Source organism: Ambystoma mexicanum, chromosome 4q, assembly GCF_040938575.1.
Source record: "Ambystoma mexicanum isolate Mex_15411 chromosome 4q, UKY_AmexF1_1, whole genome shotgun sequence".
NCBI classification, from domain to species: domain Eukaryota; kingdom Metazoa; phylum Chordata; class Amphibia; order Caudata; family Ambystomatidae; genus Ambystoma; species Ambystoma mexicanum.
The window spans coordinates 78,778,962-78,801,484 of NC_090928.1; the positions used below are offsets into that span (position 1 = coordinate 78,778,962).

The window sequence follows — 22,523 nt, forward strand, 5'->3', positions numbered from 1 at the left end:
GATGATTAACCACATCTTTTCCCGTTTTGGTCTACCTCAAAGGATTGAGTCAGACAGAGGTAGCCACTTCACCAGTGAAGTAATGACAAAGATGTGGGAGATACTGGGGGTCAAGAGAAAGCTACATATTGCTTACCGGCCAGCTTCTTCTGGGGCAGTAGAGAGATATAACCGGACAATTGTGAGCATATTAAAGAAGTTTGTGGCAGATTCTGGGCCAAGTTGGGATATCCGATTACCTCTGGTCCTAATGGCTATCAGATCTACCCCTTCATCTGCAACCAAAATGTCACCATTTGAGTTGATGACTGGGCGCAAGATGGTGCTTCCGCAGCATTTGCTCTACAGGACCCAAGAGCAGACACTGATAAATGTCTCCACTACTCATGAGTATGTAGAGAATTTAAGGAAACACCTCCAACATGCTTTTGCTTATGCTCAGCGGAATCTAGAAAGATCGACTGATAGCATGAAGACCCATTATGACCTGAAAACTTCCAGGAAGGAATATCAGGTGGGAGACCGGGTCTATCTATACAACTTCCAAAGGAACCAGGCCAAGCAGCGCAAATTTTTGCCTACATGGAAGGGACCCTTTGAGATCGTCGATAAGATCTCTCCGGTGGCCTACAAGATCCGCATCCCCAAAGGTGGTTCGGCAGAGGGGGAAGACAAGTGGGTCCACATAAACCAGTTGAAGTGTTGCCATCCCAGGCACACTCTGCAACAACTGGAGGAATCCTCTGGAATCCTAGCGGGTACTGTATCAGACTAATTCAGTTCCAATCATAAAACATACCACATCTAGTCTCTAAAATATTGTGATTTGCATGAAACTGTCTCTTAGTTATACTGTTTTCTTTATCAAAATAAGAATGTAATGTTTTGTCATGATGAAATGCATATGCTGTCCCACCATCTCAACAGTGGTGGAAAAACGTCTATGAGTAGGTATTGCCGCTCTTCCTTTGTCGTCCTAGGAGAAAGAAAACCTTGAGACGGGCCAAGGAGGACGATCCGGAGACCGGGAGCTGAGACGCAACGGGCTCGGGGTACCGCCCAATATTCCCATCAGGACCGGCGAGGAGAACCGATCGATCAGTACCGGATGGAGGAAAAGATGCTGAACTATGCCATCTATTGGAAGAAGATGAGGAAACATCCCAGATCTTGCGAGTCCCATTCGTGAAATAGGATGGCCATCGCAAGAGGGGGGCTTGTGGGATGTATTTACCCATGCATCCTAGCCCTACCTCAAAACTGTGCAGTACTGACATGAAAACATCATGATGACCAGAGCTTCCCAGAAAATGCACCGGGAAATGCAGGAAGAATAGGCTGCCACCCATTTTTGCCGATGTTATGGGCACAGAAGGACGCTGCCTAAAACCACCATTGGACTACCCGCACAGTAGTCTGAAACCATTGTTTTGACCCATGTGGAATCATTAGACGGGGTAAATATGGGGATTAAGCTGTCGCTGCCCATCATTTTGCCCCAGAACAAAAATAAATAATTGGAGTGGGTAAAGATGGGGATGCGCTGTCGCCGCCCATCATTTCATCCCAGAATCCAGGACAGCTGCGCAGTTGTGCGCACACCAAAATGGTTACCTAACTTGCCACCCACCAGTGTAAAGAAAGGTCTTTGTTGACAAAATCCACTTTTACTGATGTCAAAAAGTTGCTGAAATCGTGACTCATTGGACCACTTTAAAGATTCAACCCTTTTTGTGTGTGTTTAGAATGCATTAATCCAAGAAAATCCCAAAGTTGCATGCAGTGCCAACAAAATCCTCTAGGCGGCACTAGCGGTCTAAACTCTGACTGGAGAACTGAGTGCAGTTGCTGTACAAATGGATTTGACTCAGCTGACTTCAAAGGCTGCATTTTAATTAAAAAATTAGCCACATGCTGTTCCCAGAGGCCTGAAGCCTGGGAAACCCTCTCACCTCCAGAAGCTTCACACCAGGAGTTAGAATCTCACATGACCTCTTGATTGATAGAAGGCAGACTGGCTGGGAGCTTCCCAGAGACCACACAAAGGACCCTTTCCTCTGAAAGGAATATGTTAATTCTGAACTGTTTAATGTCAACAAAGCCCTGCCTGCCCAGAGGACTGACCCACCCAAGTCTTGGAGGCGGACCTCAACACTCTGAGGATTGAATTGAAAAGAAAAGATATATTTTACAAAAACACTGATAACTCTTTGTAATCAAATGACAGAAATGTATAACTTTGAGAGCTTTAATTAAGAAAATGTACCTTTCATTCAAGGCCAAACTCGAATTTGAGTGATGTTCTGGGGCAAAACCCCATTGTTTATTAATATTACAGACTCCCTGTTTCAGCTAGACAAACGAAAATGCATTGGTATGTGGGTAGATATGTGAGGAACAGTTGTGTAAAATTTAATGAAGATCCAATGTTGTGCAGCACATGAATAAGTGCTAGAAGTGGCCGTTTTTGAATGCAAGCTCCGAGGATGAACACATTTGGACAGAGACATGGCTAAATTCAGCCACACCATGTATATGTGATTTTAATCAAATGTGTACCTGTGCAAATATGTTTTTAGGTCAGATATAGATTGTGTATAAAGTTGAAAGGGGTGGGTTCTCTGTATCATAAACAGACCTCATCATGATGACACTTCATTTCATTCCCCCAATCAAGTAAGGGATGAAAGCTGGACCAATGGAAAGTGGAGAGGGGCAAGGCTAGTGATGCGACACACACACCCACTTGGAGAACATATAAATGGACCACTGAAACTTAGGTAGGGACCTAAAATTCCATTTGCTGCAGCGCACTTTGCTGGACCAGACAACATCCCGAGATCCAGACTTCAAATTCATCAACCTCCTGAAAGCCAAACTAGAGACTTCAAAACCCAGACCAGAGGGAAAGCAGTGCTGTGCCTAGCTGTGAGCAGAACCCAGAGAGAAAGCAGTGCTGTGCCTAGCAGAGAGACCAGACCAGGCGCTGTGAGCAGAACCCGGAAAGACCTGACCAGACTGTTGACCAGATCGTGACAAGTCGCTTTCCTGTTCAAAATCTCTTGTGAGTACTTAGCAAAACTCAGAACACATCTCTTAGTTTAAATTCATCTAATTCATCTATTTAACCTAAGTAGAACTGCCTCCTAGCTGTCACCTGTCATTCTAGCTGCAAAAGTTTGTCACTTGTCATTTTGAAAAAGTGTGCGTTTAAAATTTACAAAACCAAAAACGACCTTTATTAAATCGCTCATATCTCCGCAACCGTTTGTGCTAGAGACTTGCAATAACTTTTATTTGATAGCTTAGAATCGTAGCTTTGAATCGCACCAAGAACCGCATTCCTAGCCCTTATAGTTTTACCGCAATCGCGAAACACGCATCCGCGAATTTTGCCGCGATTTGCAATTTCTTCACATGTAAAAAAAAACTGCTGCTGCCTGATTTCATTGCCAGAAATTCGTTTAACCTGCTAATCATTCCTGCATCATTGCTAGTGTGAGCCTGGACTAATATTAACTAGATACCACTCACCCTGAACCTCTATAAGGGAATTAAAAGCAAATTTAGCATATTTCTCATTCATTGCCAGCACATATCAAAGAATTTGGGCCTGTGATTTCAAAACTCCTATCTGTTTTCTGTTGTTTAAGCTTGCTGGGGTGAACTGAATTACAGTTGATTGCATTTCTGAGAACTGTGTGCTTCCTTCCATTCCTTGCATTGCATCAAAGGGGGGGAGGGGATTGCCAGAGAAAAGTGATTACATTGTTTGGTTGAAATCATATTGAGTATTTTCTGTACTGCATTCAGTGAATATTGCATCCACCTGAGCTACATAAAGCATCCTCTACCACAGTATACTTTTGTTCCTATTTCCCAGTGTGCTACCTTATCCATTTCATGTTAACTCATTAGTCATTATAAAGAAGTGTGCTAGTGCCAGATTCTCCGTTGTTAATATTTCCCATATCAGATTAAGTGTGATATTCAATTATTAATTTATTATAAAGTGTGATATCTATATTTTAATTTATCAAATAAACCCTTTCAACTTGCAAAACAGAACTACTTCTTGGCTCAGTGGGGTCAGGGGGATTCCAAGAGAGGGGTGTTATACAAGGGTAGTCATCCAGAACGCATGAACTGGACCTAAAGATATATCAATAAGGGTTTTCATTCAGTATCATAGACTAGGCGTTAACTTGGCTGTAGTGCTGAATTGAATCCTCTTACACATACATGAACCCCAATCTCCCTAACAAGTAATGCTTTATCACCATTACCAGACACATAACATTCCAGAGGACTGGTAGCTTAGAAAAGCAAGCAAACCGACTTCCCTTTGTCAACATGAATACCAAGCACAAATAGCAATTGAAAGAACCAATATACATTTAGGTCACTGAAGTAAAACTCTGAGAATTATATACAATAACAAAGTTTATAAAACAGTAAAAACAAATGTGCTCTATATAATTACTTTCCTTTTTGATTTAGCTATTTCTAAAATTAAAAAAGAATGATTTAAAATTTAACATCTGTCTGAACACAATGCATTTTTCAAGTGTTTTTCTCATGGTGAGCGCAAGCATACACTTTGCAGTTGGGTGGATTGCAAACAAAGAGACTGTGGAACACAACGTGGACAGTGTTTTTGAGCAATCGCCTCCTGATGAAATACGTTTTCACAGCAGCTGAACAAGGAAGATCAGTTGTCGCTACTTTTGAGGGTGGAAAGAAGTAGGCATTTACTGTTTCCCTTTCTGGCGGTGCTGAAGATTCCACAATGTGCTCTCATCAGTTTTCAGGTAAGTTCAAGTCTTTACACAAAATGGAAATTAATGTTCTTCATTTGCATGAGTTTGGTTCGCTTTCTCGTCTCTGGCAATCCTTTTTGTTACACCACTGAAATACTTCTCCCGAAATGAGTTATGACCTTTGTATTGCTGGTACTTATAGTCCAGGAGGTGAGCATATTGGTCTTCATCCTGATTATGATAAAACAAATAGATTAATATAATGACTAGTTTAAAGTCTATATCCAAGGGAAAATATTAAGTAAACAATGGTTTCACACATTTACTTTTTAAAAGTGATGGTTGTTAAAAGTGAGCACTACATTTCAACATCACACAATAACAGAGTAACAGAGTAACACACTAACAGAGTAAATGTTGCTGAAGAGCTTCAAATATTATTGCGATTCAAAACCCCACAGGATAAGGTCAAGAAAAATGTAGAAACACATACATACATCACACAAAATACATTTGATCACCTGAAAACAGAATGTATGCCTGTGTAACAAGTGATGCACTGATCTGCCTAGAATGTTTACCAAGCTTTTACGTGATCAAATTCGCCATTGACATGTACTGGATAAAGTACCCACTACCATATATTATAGGTATGCTGCACATCACTAAGGAATCTGTGACAAAATAAAAGAATAAGGACGAAGCCAGAGATTCTTTATAAGGTCACAGAACTCTGAGGGAAGGAATATGCTTCTCGTGCACCATAAGAGATCTTTTCATCCTTATTAAACATGGTCACCCCCTTCAATACTTCGGCTTTTACTCCTGCCTATGCAAGAGATCTTTCAATTGTTCATATGCAGAATACATGTAGAATCTATTAAGTAAAAAAAAAATATATAAGTTTGCATTATGATGCCAACAACTATCGTAGGCAGATTTAATAAAAATACATTTAATAGCTGTATTTGTACTTTAAAGTGGTAACATGTTGACAGTTTTGCAGCATTAAACTTTAGAAGTACACCAACAGTGAAACAGAAATGTCAGTCAAGAACAAATTGCTTACCTCTAGGTAATGCTCTTTTCTGATTGATGTTCCTCCCACATCTTCCACATCTTTAATTTTCTATCTGCAATGCCAGCTGCCTCAGAATCCTTTCCCACCAAGGGGCGCAGCTCTGCTTAGCATCAGCCCAGTTTACCACAGATGTGTGCCCTACATCAGACGGGATATCAGGGCCAGTATATATGGACCTGCCCTGCCCCATGACTACAGTCCTGCCCTTTTCCCCTAGCTCTCAGCATCAGAGGGACCACAAAACAGATTATGTGTATGAGCCATCTACCAAGAGGGGCAATTTGAGAAGGTAGTGAGGAATGTATGGGAGAATCATCTATCATAAAGAACATTACCAAGATTAGCAAATTTGTTTTTCGAAGGGATTCCCCATCTTTCCATAGCAGAAAATAAATCTGGAGGATGCAGGAGGCGAGAAACCACTCCTACATCAGAAAAGTGTGGCAGACTGCTCGGTCAAAGCAACCATCCTGCCTAGACAAGGAATCCAGGCAGTACTAATTGGCTGGCAAACGGTGCCCACATTACAGCTTGACTTATGTCCAGGACAGACACTATCCCCCACCATCTATGGGGAACTGCCTCATGCACCTCTTTCTTTGCCAGATCGTGGCATTTCGAGACGCTGAGGATGATCCACTAAGTCAGGGTCTATTTAGTAACAGTCCTCCCAGCATGAGACCAGCATAACCAATAGATTTGGTCATCTTTCACGACATCCCTTGTCTGAGAGACATAGTGGAGGGCCTGTGCCAGAATTGTTACTCCATCTTGGAAGGAAGAGGCAGAGGGAAAAACACAGGAAGGTGGATCTTCTGAGACTGGGGGAAAAATCCAAAACAATCCTGGGTAGGAGGGACAGCCTTAGTCTTAAAGTCAACTTCTGCCTGGAAAACAACAAGGGAGGTTTAACAGACAACACCTGGAGCCCACTCACCAGTCTAGTGGAAGTGGGGGCATCCTAAAGGCGAGCAACCTTACATGAATGCAGGGTCTCAAATGGAGCTCCCAAGAGGAAAGTCGAAAGTAAATTCAAATCCCACCCAGGAACAACAAACTCACACGGGAGAAACAAGTTGCACAAAACCCGTCATGAAATAGGAACTTTGCTCATGGGTCCTTTTAAAGACCAAAATGGTTGCCAGGTTACAGTGCCTATCTGCAGGCCCAGTCAGGCGAAAGAAAGCAGGAAATAAAGAACCGAAGAAGAAGACATTTGAGAACGGTTCAGAATTTACTCTTCACACCAAGCCAAGGTTGTACACCACCTGCAGGCATAAACGGACTTGGGGGTGGGGGAGGAGGGGCAGGGGACGGGCAGCCTCCCATCTGAAAGGAGAATATACCAGTCAGTGTCTGACAAGACCCTCTCCTTATAACTTAAATCTTTCAGCAATCATGAATGTTCATGGTGTTGAGACTTGGATGGGAGAGCAGGTCCAACCTTGTTGGATAGCACTAGGAAGGGCAGACACACAGGTCAGGCAGCTCCAGGTACAACAGCCTGTTGGGCCCAGTCAGGCACAATCCTAATAAATGTTGACAAACTATCTTAGTCTCTTTCTCCTAACACCTCTTTCCCACCTCATTGTGCCCTCAAATGGACCCGCCTTCCTTCAACTCTTTTGACCACCTCCTCCTAATTTCAAGCACTTCCTTGGCACCACCTACTTCTCTCCTCCCACATAATCCTCTTTTCCCACCTCTCCTGACCACCTCTGTCCAGATACCAACTGTCTGGTCCTTCAGCTCTAATCACGGCCTGCAGTGCGCCACTGCAGGCAAGTTTGTCACTTTAACAAAAGTTAGTGTTTTCACCTCTAGGACTATGGGTGTAGGATCTTTGGATTGGACAAACAGGACTCTAGTTCAAGGCATTTGTGGCTTTTCATACTTCTGCACAGGGGGTCTGTGTTAGGGAGATTTATCGGAGTTATGCTTAATCCCCTCTCCTAGTGAAACCTCCAGCACTTTTTGCTGGTCCTCCTGGCCTTTTTCTTTCCATCCTGAACAAGGGGATCCTTTGCCCCCTCATTCATTCCTATGGGCCCTAACCTTTGGAACTTTGTTATCTGCTTTTTACCTTTTTCTATGGTGTCTGATTTCCTCCACATCTCTTTAAAGGCATCCATATTTAACTTTTGCAGCACACAGCACCCTATGAGCAATGTTGCTGGAGACTCTTTGGGTTCTCCTTTGAGATTCTTTCACTTTGCTTGAGAACTACAGTTCTCCATGAAAGAGGGATACTGTGTGCCCCTTTAAAACGTTATACTATGAGAGATTAGCAGACACCACCTTATGTGGAGTGCTAAGGGGATACCTAGTGTTAGGTACAATTTCACTTACTCCTATTTTACCTCTAAATTTGTGGACCCTCCACTTTGTTGCTTTTGTTTCAGCCTCCCGTCGGACTTCCTACCAGTGAAGCACAGCCTCCAGCTGCAATCCATGCACTCTTATGACTTTGTTGCCACTTTTGGCAGCTGTATTTTAGTGTGCAAAGTACATTACTGTACTGTGCACTGGGGTCCTTGCGTTTTTGGGCCCTAGACATCCCTTAAGGATTTCTTTGTAACTGAAAAATGTGCCTAGGAGTAGACTGGTGGCAGCAGAAGCTTTTTCATGTGTTTCTACATTTCTTATTGAGCCATACCACGCTTACCGTGTTTGGCACATGACTGTGGCTAGTGTCCGTCATGGCCTGCCACAAGGTCATCTTTTGTCTTCTCCTTTGGCAATTTTATCCATTGGGCTTCCTCCTGGTCTTTGTGACCCAGGGAGTCCTTATTTGGGCATGAATTCACCAGCAAAAGCCAGCACTTTTCACTGGCTAATGCAGGTCACATGTGTAAGGTACCCAGGAAGTGGGCTGAGACTGTCTCGTCCCAATCCACACTACTGGTACCAGGATGTCTGGTGTGCATGAGGGTGCGAGAGCCGCAGTGGTACCCGATTGGACCACTGCTGGCATGCTTGAGTGAGGCATACCTCATTGGCCAGCTGAGTGCGAGCACGCGCTGGACTTTGGGATATGAGGGGGCCTGAGTGCAGACCAGGAGATCAGCCTTAGGTGTGAATCAACCTATACATGGAGCCAAGTATCCAGAAAAGTAAAGCAGATCCAAGTACTGTTCAGAACCGCGCAGAAAAGGTGTTGAACCCTGAGCCCGCTGCTGTCCCAGTACAGCCCGAAACCAAAAGGAGGAAATGGGTCACGCGGGACAACCCGCTAGAAAAATCAAGCGAGGTATTTAACCATCAGTATGAGAACCCAATAAGGGGATAGGCCAGGTCAAGGATATTATAAAATTAACATATCTTTATTATTCACATATCAAATCACATAACACTTAGTGCTGAGTACATACTAAAACAGCATAAAAATAAGAATTGATATTAAATATATACAGGTAAAGTGCATGGCAGCCAATTGTCCACCCTACAATACAAGCTAATAGAGTGAGAAAAAATCCATAACTACTGTTCAAAGAGCAGAAAAAAGGAAAATAGGAAGAAAAGGGAAAAAGGGCTATGTAAGAAAAAAGGTCCCCAAAGGGATCCTATTGTTATCCCCAGTCAAAGTACATACACAATCCAAAAATCAATTCTAAATAAAGGTAGAATAATTCAATCAATTTAGGATAAAAATTAAAGAATGAAAAAGTGCCAAGTGCAAAATTACAATATCTCTCCAGCCTATTGTCCTGGAGTGGCATAATTCGTGAAAAATTGAATTTAAGAATTATCAGACAGACTTGCAGTGCAAAAATGATAGAAATGCAGCCTACAACACTTGTCACCATTTCGACCTTTGCGCTCGATCTCTGAAGACCTGCAAAGGTGCTTCAACTCTTTGGAGTGGTGGGACCAATCGCTCTCGATGCCTCCTTGTAAGCCTGCCAACTAGCCTTCTCAAAAGTGTCCCTGGGTCCTGCAGTGGACTAACCAGCTTGTACCTTGGCACCTGCCGTTGGAGCGTGGGTACATCGAGTTTTGCCTCGAGCTTTGGGGAAATCCCAGTCCACCCTACAAAGCATCTCCTTGCAAAATTTACTTGCTTTGGGCCGCGAGAGAGTAGCTTTTCTTGAAGTGTCCTGAGACCAGCTGCATCAGTGCCTTCTTTGTACTGCATTTGTGATGAGTGATCCAGCTCAAGTTGTAAACTGGACCTGCATCCGCACTCGCAGCGGCCATGCACTTTGAAGCTTGACCAAGGAGGGGATTCTGTACTCTAGGCGACCATCTCCAAGCCTGCCAATTTTGGACCCGGAGTGAGCCAAGGCCGGTGAGAAATCATACCACTTACCGGTGGCCCATAGTTCATCCAACCAGATTTTACAAACAAAGGAACCCTCCCTTGTGAGACTTGCCTTGGATTGGGTGGTTCTTGCTTCCTAAAGCCGTCCGAAAGTTGGGGACAGCTTTGTTCTCAGCAGCAGATCCTCCTCTGACTCTAGGAACCGAATGTCCACACTCCCGAATCTCTTGTTAACTTTTCCTCCCATTGAATATTGTCCTATGAATATTGTCCTTTGTAAGCTTTACGCATCACTGAGCACTTTTACGCACACACTTGACACTGAGCCTAAGGCTCCAATCTTCGTAGGGCTGGAATTTCTAAGTTGGTGACATTCATCTCTGGAGTTGGCCAATGTAGTAAAGTTGGTCTGCTTTCCCTCCCGACAGGTTTTGGAGGGAAAACACACTTTACCGCATTGGCCGAAAAGTGATTGTACATATATCTTACATAGTGTGTGGTTAAGTAGTGATATAACTGTGTTTACCATTGTTCATTTGTGTTTGTTCTGGGCCTAATAAATTGTATATTTTGTATGTAATACTGTCTAAGGGTAATTCCTGTCATCCTACTGTGTGTGCTCATCCAAGAACTCAGATCATCCCCACTACTCCGGAGACTTGGCGGCTCTCCAAGCTACCTTGAATTGTCCTGGCTAACTTCGCAGAAGTGTTCCCGGTTTCACTAACAAGGGTGGCCTCCTATTCACCAGAGCACAGTTTAGAAATCCATTCTAACACTAGTATCCCCCTGCTCTCTGCTTATGTGACTTTTTGGTCATATAGACAACCCTATAGTTATGGCTGGTGGCAGTGGACGTGTCCTACCAACTTTTGTGCTATTTTCTACCACAGACTGTGTTCACAGTCTCGGATATGCACAATAAGGTCACCTATGTTCTTACATGGTGGCTCCTTTCTTGTGCCATTTCTATCGTGGTTGTTCTTTGTTAGCCCTTCTTCTGGTTCCATGTCTTTATAACTAATCACACCAGCTTTATTAGCCCCCCTCAATTCCACCACCCCACCCCCATATATACTTTTCAACAAAAATGCATCATTATGTTCATTATTTATTTTTCAATGAAAAAGATATTTGTTCTTTATTTTTTGTTATAATCACTGTATACCCTTCTTCTACCATCCTGGGTGTGGGAGGTCTTAATGTGCGTTTTGCCATTGGCGGGAACCCTTGAGTGTCCCCGCCTAGGCTCGAGTGTGTATGAGAAGATAGGAAACGGGGGAGGAACACTCCTATGTCCTTTGCCTGCTAGAGTAACTGAATGGAACCAGTTCCCACTGGGGGGCTACCTGTCCTGATTGGACAGCCACCCGCACCTTTCAGTAAAATGGTAAGAGTGGGAAAACTGAATAAAAGGTGAGGTTCCTGAGGCAGAAGGCAAGTCGACCACTGGAACAGAAGAACCAAAGTTGAAGACTACCAGAGACTCCCGCAGACCCTTGTAGTACCTGTAAAGTCGCCTCTGCTGTCCTGAAGTAGTTTCCTAATCGACAGAGGAGCTCCGAATAGGACAACTCCTTCGCTTTGGCTGGTGTGACCAACTAATCTCAAGACAAACCACAAATTGAGTCATCTCCCGAGGTGCTCTGCCTTTCAAGAGCTGCAAATCGCGAATATAGGGAGACAGACTACCTACTTGCAGTGCAACATCTTGGCGTGTTCCAGTTGGACCTCCAGAGGAACAATCCCACTCATCTAAGTCCCCTCACTAGAATGCAGGACTTCAGAATTGAAGATCGACCCTGCCGTAACCGTCCTTTGTTTCGAGCCGATGAAAAGGCACTACAACTGCAGACTGGAACAGTAGTCAGAAGAAATCCTTGCTGAGGGTCCTCTCTTGCGACTGCTGCTGTGACATCCCCTTCAGAGTCTGTCCTCTCGTCACCACCACGAGGAATCCGGAGACCGGGTCCGTTACTGCTGCACAGGAGAGAATCCAGCTGAATGTACTTCTTCTAACCTAAGGTACTGTGGGGCTAAAAGTAGAACTTAACTTAAGCTGAAGAGTCGCTACGAGTGTAACTGGAGTGTGTGAATAGGTATTTGGTGTCCACCCATACTTCTAGGTCCAGGCTTGGCAGCTTGTGTCCTTTAGGGAGACCTTTACAGGGTCCCCCTAACTGTGTTATATTGCTAAACATCTTTTATCCTAGTGACAAATTATCCTGAGGAACTTTTGCGTATTCTGTTACTTTGTAAGACTTTGGCTCCACTCCTACACTAACTTTTCGTACAGTTAGGGACTGGACTTTAAAAGCATTAGAAGCTCTGAAAAGTGTCTCCAGAACGTTGGGATTTGCTACTGTGTGTATAGCCAACCTTTTTCCTTCCAAAACACTATCTGATGTTGTTTTGCTAACTAATTACAATTACTGTTTATCTGTAATGTAACGCAAGCATGCAGTAATACTGCTAATATGGTAGAACTGTCAGTGTCAAACTAACAATTATAACCGCGAGCAACTACTATTGAAGTAATCACCATTGAACAGTATTAAGAATTCCTGTGTGTGTTGGTTAGTGAAATAAGTATGCATCTACCTTCTTTGTGTAAATAAGAATAAATGTATATTTTAAATATAACATTTACTGTGTAAGAGTTTCTTTGGGCTATTGTATTTACAGGGCTCAGTGTACTTGCGTACAGCTCATATCCTCCCCCTATGATAAGCATGGCTGCTCTGCGTTGGGGACCTCTATGCCAAGGGTTAGTTTTATGAAGTCTTACCTCAAGGGGACTTTAGGAAAACTCCAACAGCCTGCAATCAGAGGAGTTAAATATACGGTTGCCATCTTGGAGTCATTCTATCCCCCTCTTCCAACACAGAGCAGGTCCCAAGCATAAGAGCATAAGCTTCACTTTCACCTGCCATGTCTTCTCCTTTGCTCTCTCTTGGCTGGTGCATGGAATGCCTACTTCACATGCATGTCTGCTGTGAGGTGACAGCATGAGTGGGAGTTTGCTCTTACTTTATTTGTGCATGTTTTGTATGAATGGCTGTGCTAATGTTAAGACAGGAGTATGGGTATGTCTGAGAATTAAAGGTCAACTACTATAGGCAGCACTCTTTCGTGGGAAGGGATGGTTGCATGTCCTGTGGTGGCTTATGCTCTGGTCTCTTAATGGGACAGTAACGGCAAGTGTTTCAATGTAGCCATCCGCTGCTTCCTGAATGTAGCATGGTGGGGATAGCCAGGTCATCCTCCCCCACACCACCCCAGAGACCAGCATCACACAGAAATTGGCAACTTCTGGCCTCCTTGACAACATCACCATGGTACTCCAGGGTTAGGAATGGACCACAAAAAATGACTCATTTGATGAGGGCAGATGTCTGTCTTTTGTGACCACAGTTCTGAACAAATAGTCAGTTAACCACTGATTTGTCAGTCAAACTCAGTGTTTGAAAAGGAAGACTATGTTAACCAGTGTGTAAGTAGGGGTTTCAAGGCATGTGTTCTGTGTTCACATCTTTTAAAATCACGAACTCCTCCAGCCCCTCAATTTTGAGCCGGTAGCAGTGGTTGCATTGTTTTTGGCAGGCTCAGAAACTATTAGCACAAAAGGCATAGTACACCGTCAAGCGAGGGTAAACTTATTTTGAGAGTATATACCTGAGCACTGTTCACAGCAGTCACCTCTGGGATAAAAGTTTACACAATGTCAAATTTGACCCCTAAATTACTACCTTTGCAATCTATCAGAGTTACTCCTGCACTGTAGCCATTGAGTAACGTGGTGGTTCAAGTTGGTTTTGCCCACTAGCAACACCTTGGAATTTGAGGCTATTGAGGCATAGATTGCATAGCCTCCACCAAGCTTCGATTTGGGAAAGCTATGTTGTACCCTCTGAAGGGTACCATACCTTTCCCCATGCTGAATAATGTGTTATCAACATAATTTGTGAAGAACTAGGATATCCAAGAAAGTGTAGGTCCAGCAATTCCAATATCTTCAAGCTGTCAGAGAAAGACTGAGCAGCCAGTAACATTTGGAGAAGTGTGCAACCTGCGCAAAATTCCTTATTCAGGAGAGAAACGTGTTTGTCATAGTTCATTGCAGAAAAACGTGTATGCTGTTGAAATAATTCCTTGCTGCCAAGACAATTTGGACAGTTGTGGTACTTCTAATGCAAGCGTGAATTATTTTAATTTGCAGAGACAGCAAATTAAAAAATCTTTTGTTCAAATCAGTAATGTATGCCCTTTCAGCCTCCACATGTTTCATGCCATAAAGTGTCACTTGTTCAGGACTGGGTAATGTCATAATCCTGGTGTCTCCAGACTATGGTTTAAGTGTAGCGGGCTTCATCTTGTGCTGTCTTAAGATTGAGTAGCAGATGGGGGATTCCAAGATGGCCGCCTGCTGAAGTGGACGCACGTCCCCTGCGCTCTGCACCGGCAGACACAACAAAAGCTCAGAAAGTTGTATTTTGACCGCATCAGCCACAAGAAACGGCTTCTGTGAGCGCGTGGGAACACGGGTGCAATTCGAAAGTATATTTTGACCCGCAACGGAGCTGGACTACATATAAATCGGGGAGAGTGGCCTCCCCTCCCCCCACCCGGCAGACCTTTGGCGGGCTCCGACTGCTGCCGCGCAGTCACACGGGCTCTCCCACCCCCTGCAGCGGAGACCAAGATGCTGAAGCGTGGCCCATCCAGGCTCGCTGTAAGCTGGACAGTTGTGTCCTACGCGAGACACGACGCTGGTGGGACCTAGGGACCTGTGGTACCACGTAGCCTGAACAGCAGCTACCAACAAACTTAGTGACCTCAGCCGGGTCTGGGCCTTCCGAGCAACACCGCAGCAGCCACAAGAAACGGCGCCCGTGAGCGCGTGGGGAAACGGGTGCAATCCGAAGATACAGTGCGACCCGCAACAGAGTCGAAGTGCCTATAATTGGGGAGTGTGGCCTCCCCCTCCCCTCCTCCTGGCGGCTCTCTGGTGGGACCCGACTGCCGACGCACTGCCATACAGACTCTCCCACACCCCGAAGCGGAGACGAAAGTGGAGACCAAGGTGCTGAATTGTGGGCCCATCCCGCTCGCTGCAAGCTGGGTTAGTGCTTCCTAAAGCGAGGCGCGGTGCTGGTGAGCTCTGTAGTGCCGCGCAGCCTAAACAGCAGCTGCCAACGAATATAGTGACCCCGGCCGGGTCCGAGCCTCCGAACCACATCAGCAGCGGCACCGGCACAGAGACCATACGCTGTCCCCCCTTCACGCCTCCTCTCTGCAGCCTGATAAATCTGGATCCAGCGACACCGGAGTACGGGTCCCACTCCACCCGCGGCTGGTCTCTCTTGTTGCCGCGATCGGCGGCGAAGACTCAGCTGGCTCCTGGAGCACATTTGGAAATGCTGTAGTTTTGAAACTGACGGCCACACAACACGTGGGCACAGAAGTCGAGGCCCACTGCCACCGGCGGCCTGTAAGTTGAATCTTTTCTCGCTTCGGGGGGCTTAAAAGGAATAGGCAGATCAACGGGCATAACAAGCAAGGCAAAATCTGCACTGGCCATCCCGGACTAAGAATAGCGGGTCCCAATCCATGCGCCCAATTGAAGTCTATTTTAGACAAGTGCGGTACGAAACAGATGCTTTGAGTCTACCCCCAGTGCTCCCCCCTCACTGGACTCAGAAAATAGGATCCCGACACGAGCACATGAACCACATCGACCCTGACTTTCCCTGGCCGGGCACTTCAAAAGTATAAATGTGCGGGTTCCCCCCACTAGGGTACACCCCGAAGACATAAGCTGCTTAGCCAAGACAGGCCTCTAACTCTGATGCCGGGCACCAGAACCAAAAGCGCTCCACCCAGAACGAAAGGTTCGCCAAGGAGACAAGATCACCAACTATCCAAATACTGGGGACAGACGAAACAGCAAGACCAGACTCCCCAGCAAGCACAACCAGATCTATCTGAGTTACCCCCGGAAACGCCTCATAGAACCATGGATGCAGATAAAGATGAACTGCTGACTTGTCTGAAAGGTATGGAGGCCAGTATGACCACAGCATTTCAGGCTCAAATAGGCCAACTGAGAGAAGACCTAAAAGCCTCTCTGCAGGAAATCCGGAAAGAGGTAAACTAACTTGGTGATCGAGTCGACACAGTTGAAAACGGCCTCTCTGCCTTATCTGAAGAGTCCAAACGGTCCAGCCTCCTGCTGGACCAAATCGCCACTGCTACGAACAATCTGGAACTACAGGTGGAAGACCTCGAAAATCGGTCAAGACGTTCCAACATACGGGTTAAAGGGCTACCCGAATCGATCCCTGATAGCGACCTCCGCGAGACACTCCAACTGACCTTCAGTAACATATTACGAGATTTAGCACCAGAATCCATTGGATTCGATAGAATACACCGGTGTGGACCGAAAAGGAATGACCCGGGGGCCCGCCCGCGGGATGTGCTGGTGGCTCTCACCTCATTTACAACGAAAGAATGCATCCTGAAAGCGGCCAGGTCCAGCACTGGCCTGACAGTAAATGGCCATGAAATTAAACTGTTCCAGGATCTTGCCCTTTCTACGCTACACAAGCGCAGACTCATGTGCCCGGTGACAAAAACCTTACAGGGAAAACAAATCCCCTATCGATGGGCGTACCCTTTTGGCCTAATGTTCAATTGGGAGGGCAAACAGAGGCGAATAACTACATGTGAGGAGGGTCAGGCGTTGTTAAATTTGGAGGAAGCCCCGAACTCTCCGGATAGAGAGAGGACACCACAGCTACTAGATTCTGGGCCCAGCCTGTGGGAATGGTCCTCGGCGCGCAGAGGCAGACCGATAAATGAATCAAAATTAGATGGCCCACAAATGTGCCAGGACCATCAGAAACGCTAATAGTGCCATACGATAGCTGAGTACACATTCCGACTGATATCTGTTGATCTACACGCTGCAACATATACAAGCTTCTATAAGCAGTCGGTGCGGAGGCAGGCAATGCCAACCTATGGAATCCAACGCGAGACCTCGCAACTGTGAGTTTCGCGACCCTTGTGAATTGTTTTCCGACCTGACACCCCAAATAGTTAGTGGGGAGGATTCTATGGAATCCGGGTTGTTGAGGACACAAGGAGGGGAGAGGGAGGGAAGGGGCGATGTGGGGGGGACAAGGTGGGGGTGGGGAAAATTATCAGAGATTAACATAAGGAGATGTAGCAAGAGGCTTCGGAAAGGTCCTAATAGGGGAAAGAAAGGGGAAACCAGTGCACCCCTATACAAAGCTAAGGGTAAATATTCTCCTCTTAAATATGCATGGCTGAATCAAATATAGTCTCCCTGAATGTCCAGGGTTTGAACTCTCCAGTTAAACGTCGGGTTATCCTTGATAGGCTGGTAAAAATGCAGACAGAGATAGGGATACTGCAAGAGACGCACCTCCTCTCGAAAGATGAAAAGCGCATGGTACATCATGCATTTCCGCAACAATACTTTGCCTCCAGTGGTGAGAAAAAGAGGGGGGTGGCCATACTGATGGGGAGGGCTCTAGCTTTTCAGAAAACCCAACTTTGTAAAGATAAAGAGAGGCGCCATCTGGGTTTGAAAGGGATGATTAAAGGTAGAATGTACACAATCCTGGCCTTATATGCCCCCAATGAACGCCAAGATGTCTTTATAACAAACTTACTGGGAAAACTGGGCAGCTGGTGTGAGGGCCAATTAATAGTTGGAGGAGACTTTAACTGTGTCATGGACCCAGCCTTGGACAAAACACTCCCACCCACTAAAGCAGATCAAAGAAATAGACAGGCACTGGGCCGGTTTTTTAGGGACATGGGAGTCATTGAGACCTGGCGATTTTTTCAAGGGGACAGCAGGGAATATACCCACTACTCGGCGGTTCATCTGGGCTATTCAAGAATAGATATGATTCTTGTCTCTACTACGTTAATCCCACAAATAACTGGGGTGGAAATAGGGGTGGAATACCATTCAGACCATGCTCCAGTGATAGTGGGGGTAGCTTGGAGGGAGGGAGATCACAAATGTAAACCACCCTGGAGATTGAATGAAGTCCTACTGAGAGACATAGCACTCAGAGCACATATAGAGTCCGCTATAAACAACTACTTCAAAGAAAATGACAATGGGGAAACAAGCTGGGGGACAATATGGGGCGCAGGGAAGGCGGTGATCAGGGGTGAGCTCATGTCACAAGCAGACGCATACTACCGAAAAAGAGCAACCGTGACTCATCGGTTAGAAAGAGGTGAAAAATGCGGAAATACAACATAAAACTTGCTGCTCAAGGAAATCCCTGCGAGCACTCCGGAAGATCAGAACACAGCTCGAGCATCATACTGCGGACCAGATGGCCCTGTCATTACTCCGCACAAAACAGTCCTACTACATTCATGGGGGCAAAGCAAACCAATTTCTAGCGGCGAAACTGAGGAAGCGTAAAGCCCGCAACTACATAGTACAACTGGACGATGAACATGGGAAACTGCATACAGCAGAACCAGACAAAATTAAAATAATGAGACATTTCCCTGAGACATTCCTGGGCGCCGAAAAACTAGACCCCACACAGCAGATTGCCTATATAAAATCTCTACCCCTTCCCCAAATAACAGAACAAGACAGAATTAGCCTTGGTAGTCTGACCTTAGCGCAGGAGGTCAGTGACGCCATCTCGGCCTTGCCAGCCAACAAAACTCCAGGCCCCGATGGTCTCAGTAACGGTTACTATAAAACCTTTCGTAACCAATTACTCTGCCCACTGACAAAGCTTTATAACACCATCAGAGAAGAAGGGAGAGTGACATCAGACATGGAAAAGTCTACAACTATTCTGCCCTTGAAGCCCGGGAGGGATCCGCGCATCTGCGCAAGCAACCGCCCTATAACGCTATTGAACACAGATGCAAAGATTTACACGAAGATATTGGCTACCCGCCTGATGAAAGTACTCCCCGATATAGTACACGACGATCAAGCGGGATTCATCACAGACCGTCACACACACACAGGACAATATCAGAAGGTCAATAGACGTGGTAGACGCTGGGCGAAGGACGCAACAAGAGTTTGCAATAGCTGCCTTGGATGCCTCCTGTGCATTTGAAAGTATGGACTGGAACTATCTGTCTCTAATCCTGGAGCGCTTTGGTTGTGGCCCGGAGTTTACCAAGATGGTTCGAGCTAACTACCAAAGCCCATCGACAACCCTCATGATCAACGGCCAGAAAACGGAACCGATGGAAGTCAGGAGAGGCACGAGACAGGGGTGTACCCTTTCCCCGCTGATATTCGCAATGGCAATGGAACCGTGTGCCACGCGGTTCAGACTAGAAACCAACATCAAAGGTGTGACCCTAGGTTCCGAAACTCATAAACTCGCATTATATGGGGATGACATTATTCTCTACATGGGGTACCCAGGCAACACAATGCCCTGGGCAATGGCTAAATTAGAGGAGTTCAGGCTAGTCTCGGGATTCTCCGTAAATTTCCCTAAATCAAAAGCAATGAACATCACGGCGAAGAAGGAAACGATCGCAAGGCTAGAGCAATCATACCCATTGACATGGGCGAAAGACTCCATTGACTACCTGGCAATACGACCAACTATGGAACCAAGTAAACTTTTCCAGGAAAACATCACTCCCTTATGGAAGCAATTACAAGAAGACATGCTTAAATGGGAATCCCAGGAACTATCGTGGTTTGCCCGCATCACGGCAGTAAAAATGACCATACTCCCACGCCTACTTTATGCAGTAAGCTCAATCCCTATGCCCATCCCACCGACCAAGATCAAAGAGCTGCAGAAAGCAATAATTAAATTCATATGGCAAGGCAAGAGGCCAAGGATCCAGAAGGGTTTCCTAATGCGAACCCCGCTCTTGGGAGGCCTCGGAATACCTGACGTGGGCAGATACATATTGGCAGCACACTTGGCCCCTATGCTGCGATGGGCTAAGGTCGAACATCATAAAGGATGGTGTAAAATAGAACAATCAGTCACGTCGATCCCTCTGATCTCACTCCTTGGTCTGAAAGCTAAACACAGGGAAGGTGGCGGTGCCTTCCTGAAATCCACAAAGGGGTCCATGGGACATTGCGAGGAAACAAACGTATCCCAACAGGTCTGGGTCCATTTTCACCTATACTACATAACCCGGACTTTACTCCGGGTCGTCGAGGCAAACTCTGGGAGGGTTGGAGTGAAGCGGGGACCCTGACTTTGGCTGAGATGTACAGAGATGGCTCCCCATTGCAATTCACGGACTGCCAGCAGAAGTTCGGTATAGGAGAAAGGGAGCGATACAGGTACTTGCAAATCAGACATTGGATAACTCAACCCATGGTGAAAAAACCGGGCACACGTACACCGTCCGGCTTGGAACTAACCTCACAGGAAGGCCAGCCCCAAAAAGGGGTCACCAGACTCTATAAACTCCTTTCAAACTCCCAAACGTCAGATCGCCTCCCATACCAAGCGAACTGGGAAAGAGACTTGCAAGAATCCTTAACGGAAGAAGAGTGGTGCAAAATATGGTCACGAGCGCATGGTGCTTCCAAATGCACCTCGATTAAAGAATCCGCCTATAAATTGTGCTTCAGGTGGTATATGCCCCCGCACCGTCTACATAAGATCACCAAGACCTACTCGCCGTTCTGTTGGAGAAACTGTGGAGAAAGAGGGGACCTATTCCACATGTGGTGGTCATGCCCCAAGGCAAAGGTCTATTGGAAGGAGATTATGGGCCACATTAAAGATATTTCAGGTGTGGACCTCCCGATGTCCCCGAAAACCATCCTACTAGGTGTCCCGATTGAGGGCAAATATGCAATGTCCGGGGCGACTGCCACTCTCATTACTCATCTGCTAACGGCTGCAAGGATGACCTTAGCGCAAAACTGGAAAAATGAGGGTCGTCCCATAGTGGCATGGTGGTGGGTCAAGATCTGGGGAGTGATGGCCATGGAGAAAATCTGTGCTCTTACGACTGGGAAATATCAAAAATTTCTGCCGACCTGGTCCCCGTTCCACGAGCTTGTGCGCGATAGAGAGGCACTCTTTTTCAAACCCCGGCTCCTCAGGAGTATACATGTCATATGAGGGATAACAGCATGGAGGAAGGAACTCAGGAATAACCCTAAACGGAACCCTTTCATCTCTGTAATGTATTATGCTATCTTGAAGTGTTAGTTAAAGCAGGGTGGGGGGAGGGAAGGGCAAGACTGAAGGGGAAAGAAATTGGGCAACTACCAAATGGTAAATGAAGAACCTTCAGGGGATGAGACACTTCTTTTATTCTTGGTTAACATCAGAAAGAGAGGGAGGTTGATTTAGAATGTTAATTTACTGTTTCTGAACTGTTTTGATATATTTGTATGCCTCCGATCCAAAAATAAAGTGTTTTAAAAAAAAAAAAAGATTGAGTAGCAGACTATCATAAGACTGTGACAAGTCAAGCAACTAAGTGTGGTTGCAAAGCAATGGGTCAGTTTAAATCCAAAATGGTGGCAAAGAAAGTCCTTTCTTTGCGATGGATCCTTAGAGGGTTGGTAGATCAGTTAGAATCACAATCATTTTCTTTAACAGACGGACATCTACAGATTTTTTTACAGTCTCTGGTACTATCCCATGATGGAATCTCCAGGGCAGGGAGAGAGGGAAGATATGATCCTTCATACACATGCCTGGACACAGGGGTTTTTGGAAGTCAGAATGAAAAAGGCTATTTGGAATAGTTTATGAGAGCAATCCTTCATTGTCCATTTTGCTAGTGAAGAAGTATAGGAGACAACATGGACGATTCGCTGAAGTCACTATTATATTCTCCAGCTGGCCGTCTCTCAAATGTGTTTGAAGATTGTGATGTGTATAAAGAAAGGTTAATGCTTTAATAAGCAGGTTTGTCTGAAGCGGATTTCTCATAGCATGTGGTGTGGATTTTTAAAGACAATTTGGCTTTGTCAAGGTCTGTTTTTCGTCAGCAATACCTAATTTCCTTACACCTCTTTTCAGGTTGCCTAGTTATCGGTTAATCGCTTGTTGATTGCTATTCACATTGCTTTGACCATATTCCTTTTGAGCAGATGACTGTGCTCTTTCTGTATCAAGTCGAACATGCTACTTTCCCTTATTCAAGATATATATATGGCACTACACAAACAGAAATGAAACCACCAGAAATGGAATACCATCTTTGGTGTCCAGCATAGTAAGAATCATAAAAAACTATGATTCTCCTGTATAGTTATCTCTTTGGTTTGTAGAAATCACAACTGCCCCTCTCACAAAACACGATCAAGCTAAAGGAATCACTATCAGGTAGAAGGAAAACTAGATCTTTATAATTTACATTTTATAGGTGGCATGTCTTCTGAACC

General features: G+C 45.4%; 1 protein-coding gene across 2 annotated transcripts in view; it reads right to left on the minus strand.

Moving 5' to 3' along the window:
* Positions 1 to 4,425: 4,425 nt before the first annotated feature.
* TRMT11 (tRNA methyltransferase 11 homolog) overlaps positions 4,426 to 22,523 on the minus strand; it is a 907,372-nt gene continuing 889,274 nt past the window's right edge. Inside the window, exon 13 of one of the 2 annotated variants that reach the window (XM_069607505.1) lies at positions 4,426 to 4,991. In XM_069607505.1, coding sequence (XP_069463606.1) covers positions 4,842 to 4,991 — 150 coding nt within the window. In that variant the 3' untranslated portion in view covers positions 4,426 to 4,841. The remainder of the gene's footprint in view (positions 4,992 to 22,523) is intronic. The other variant, XM_069607506.1, reaches the window with a different exon arrangement.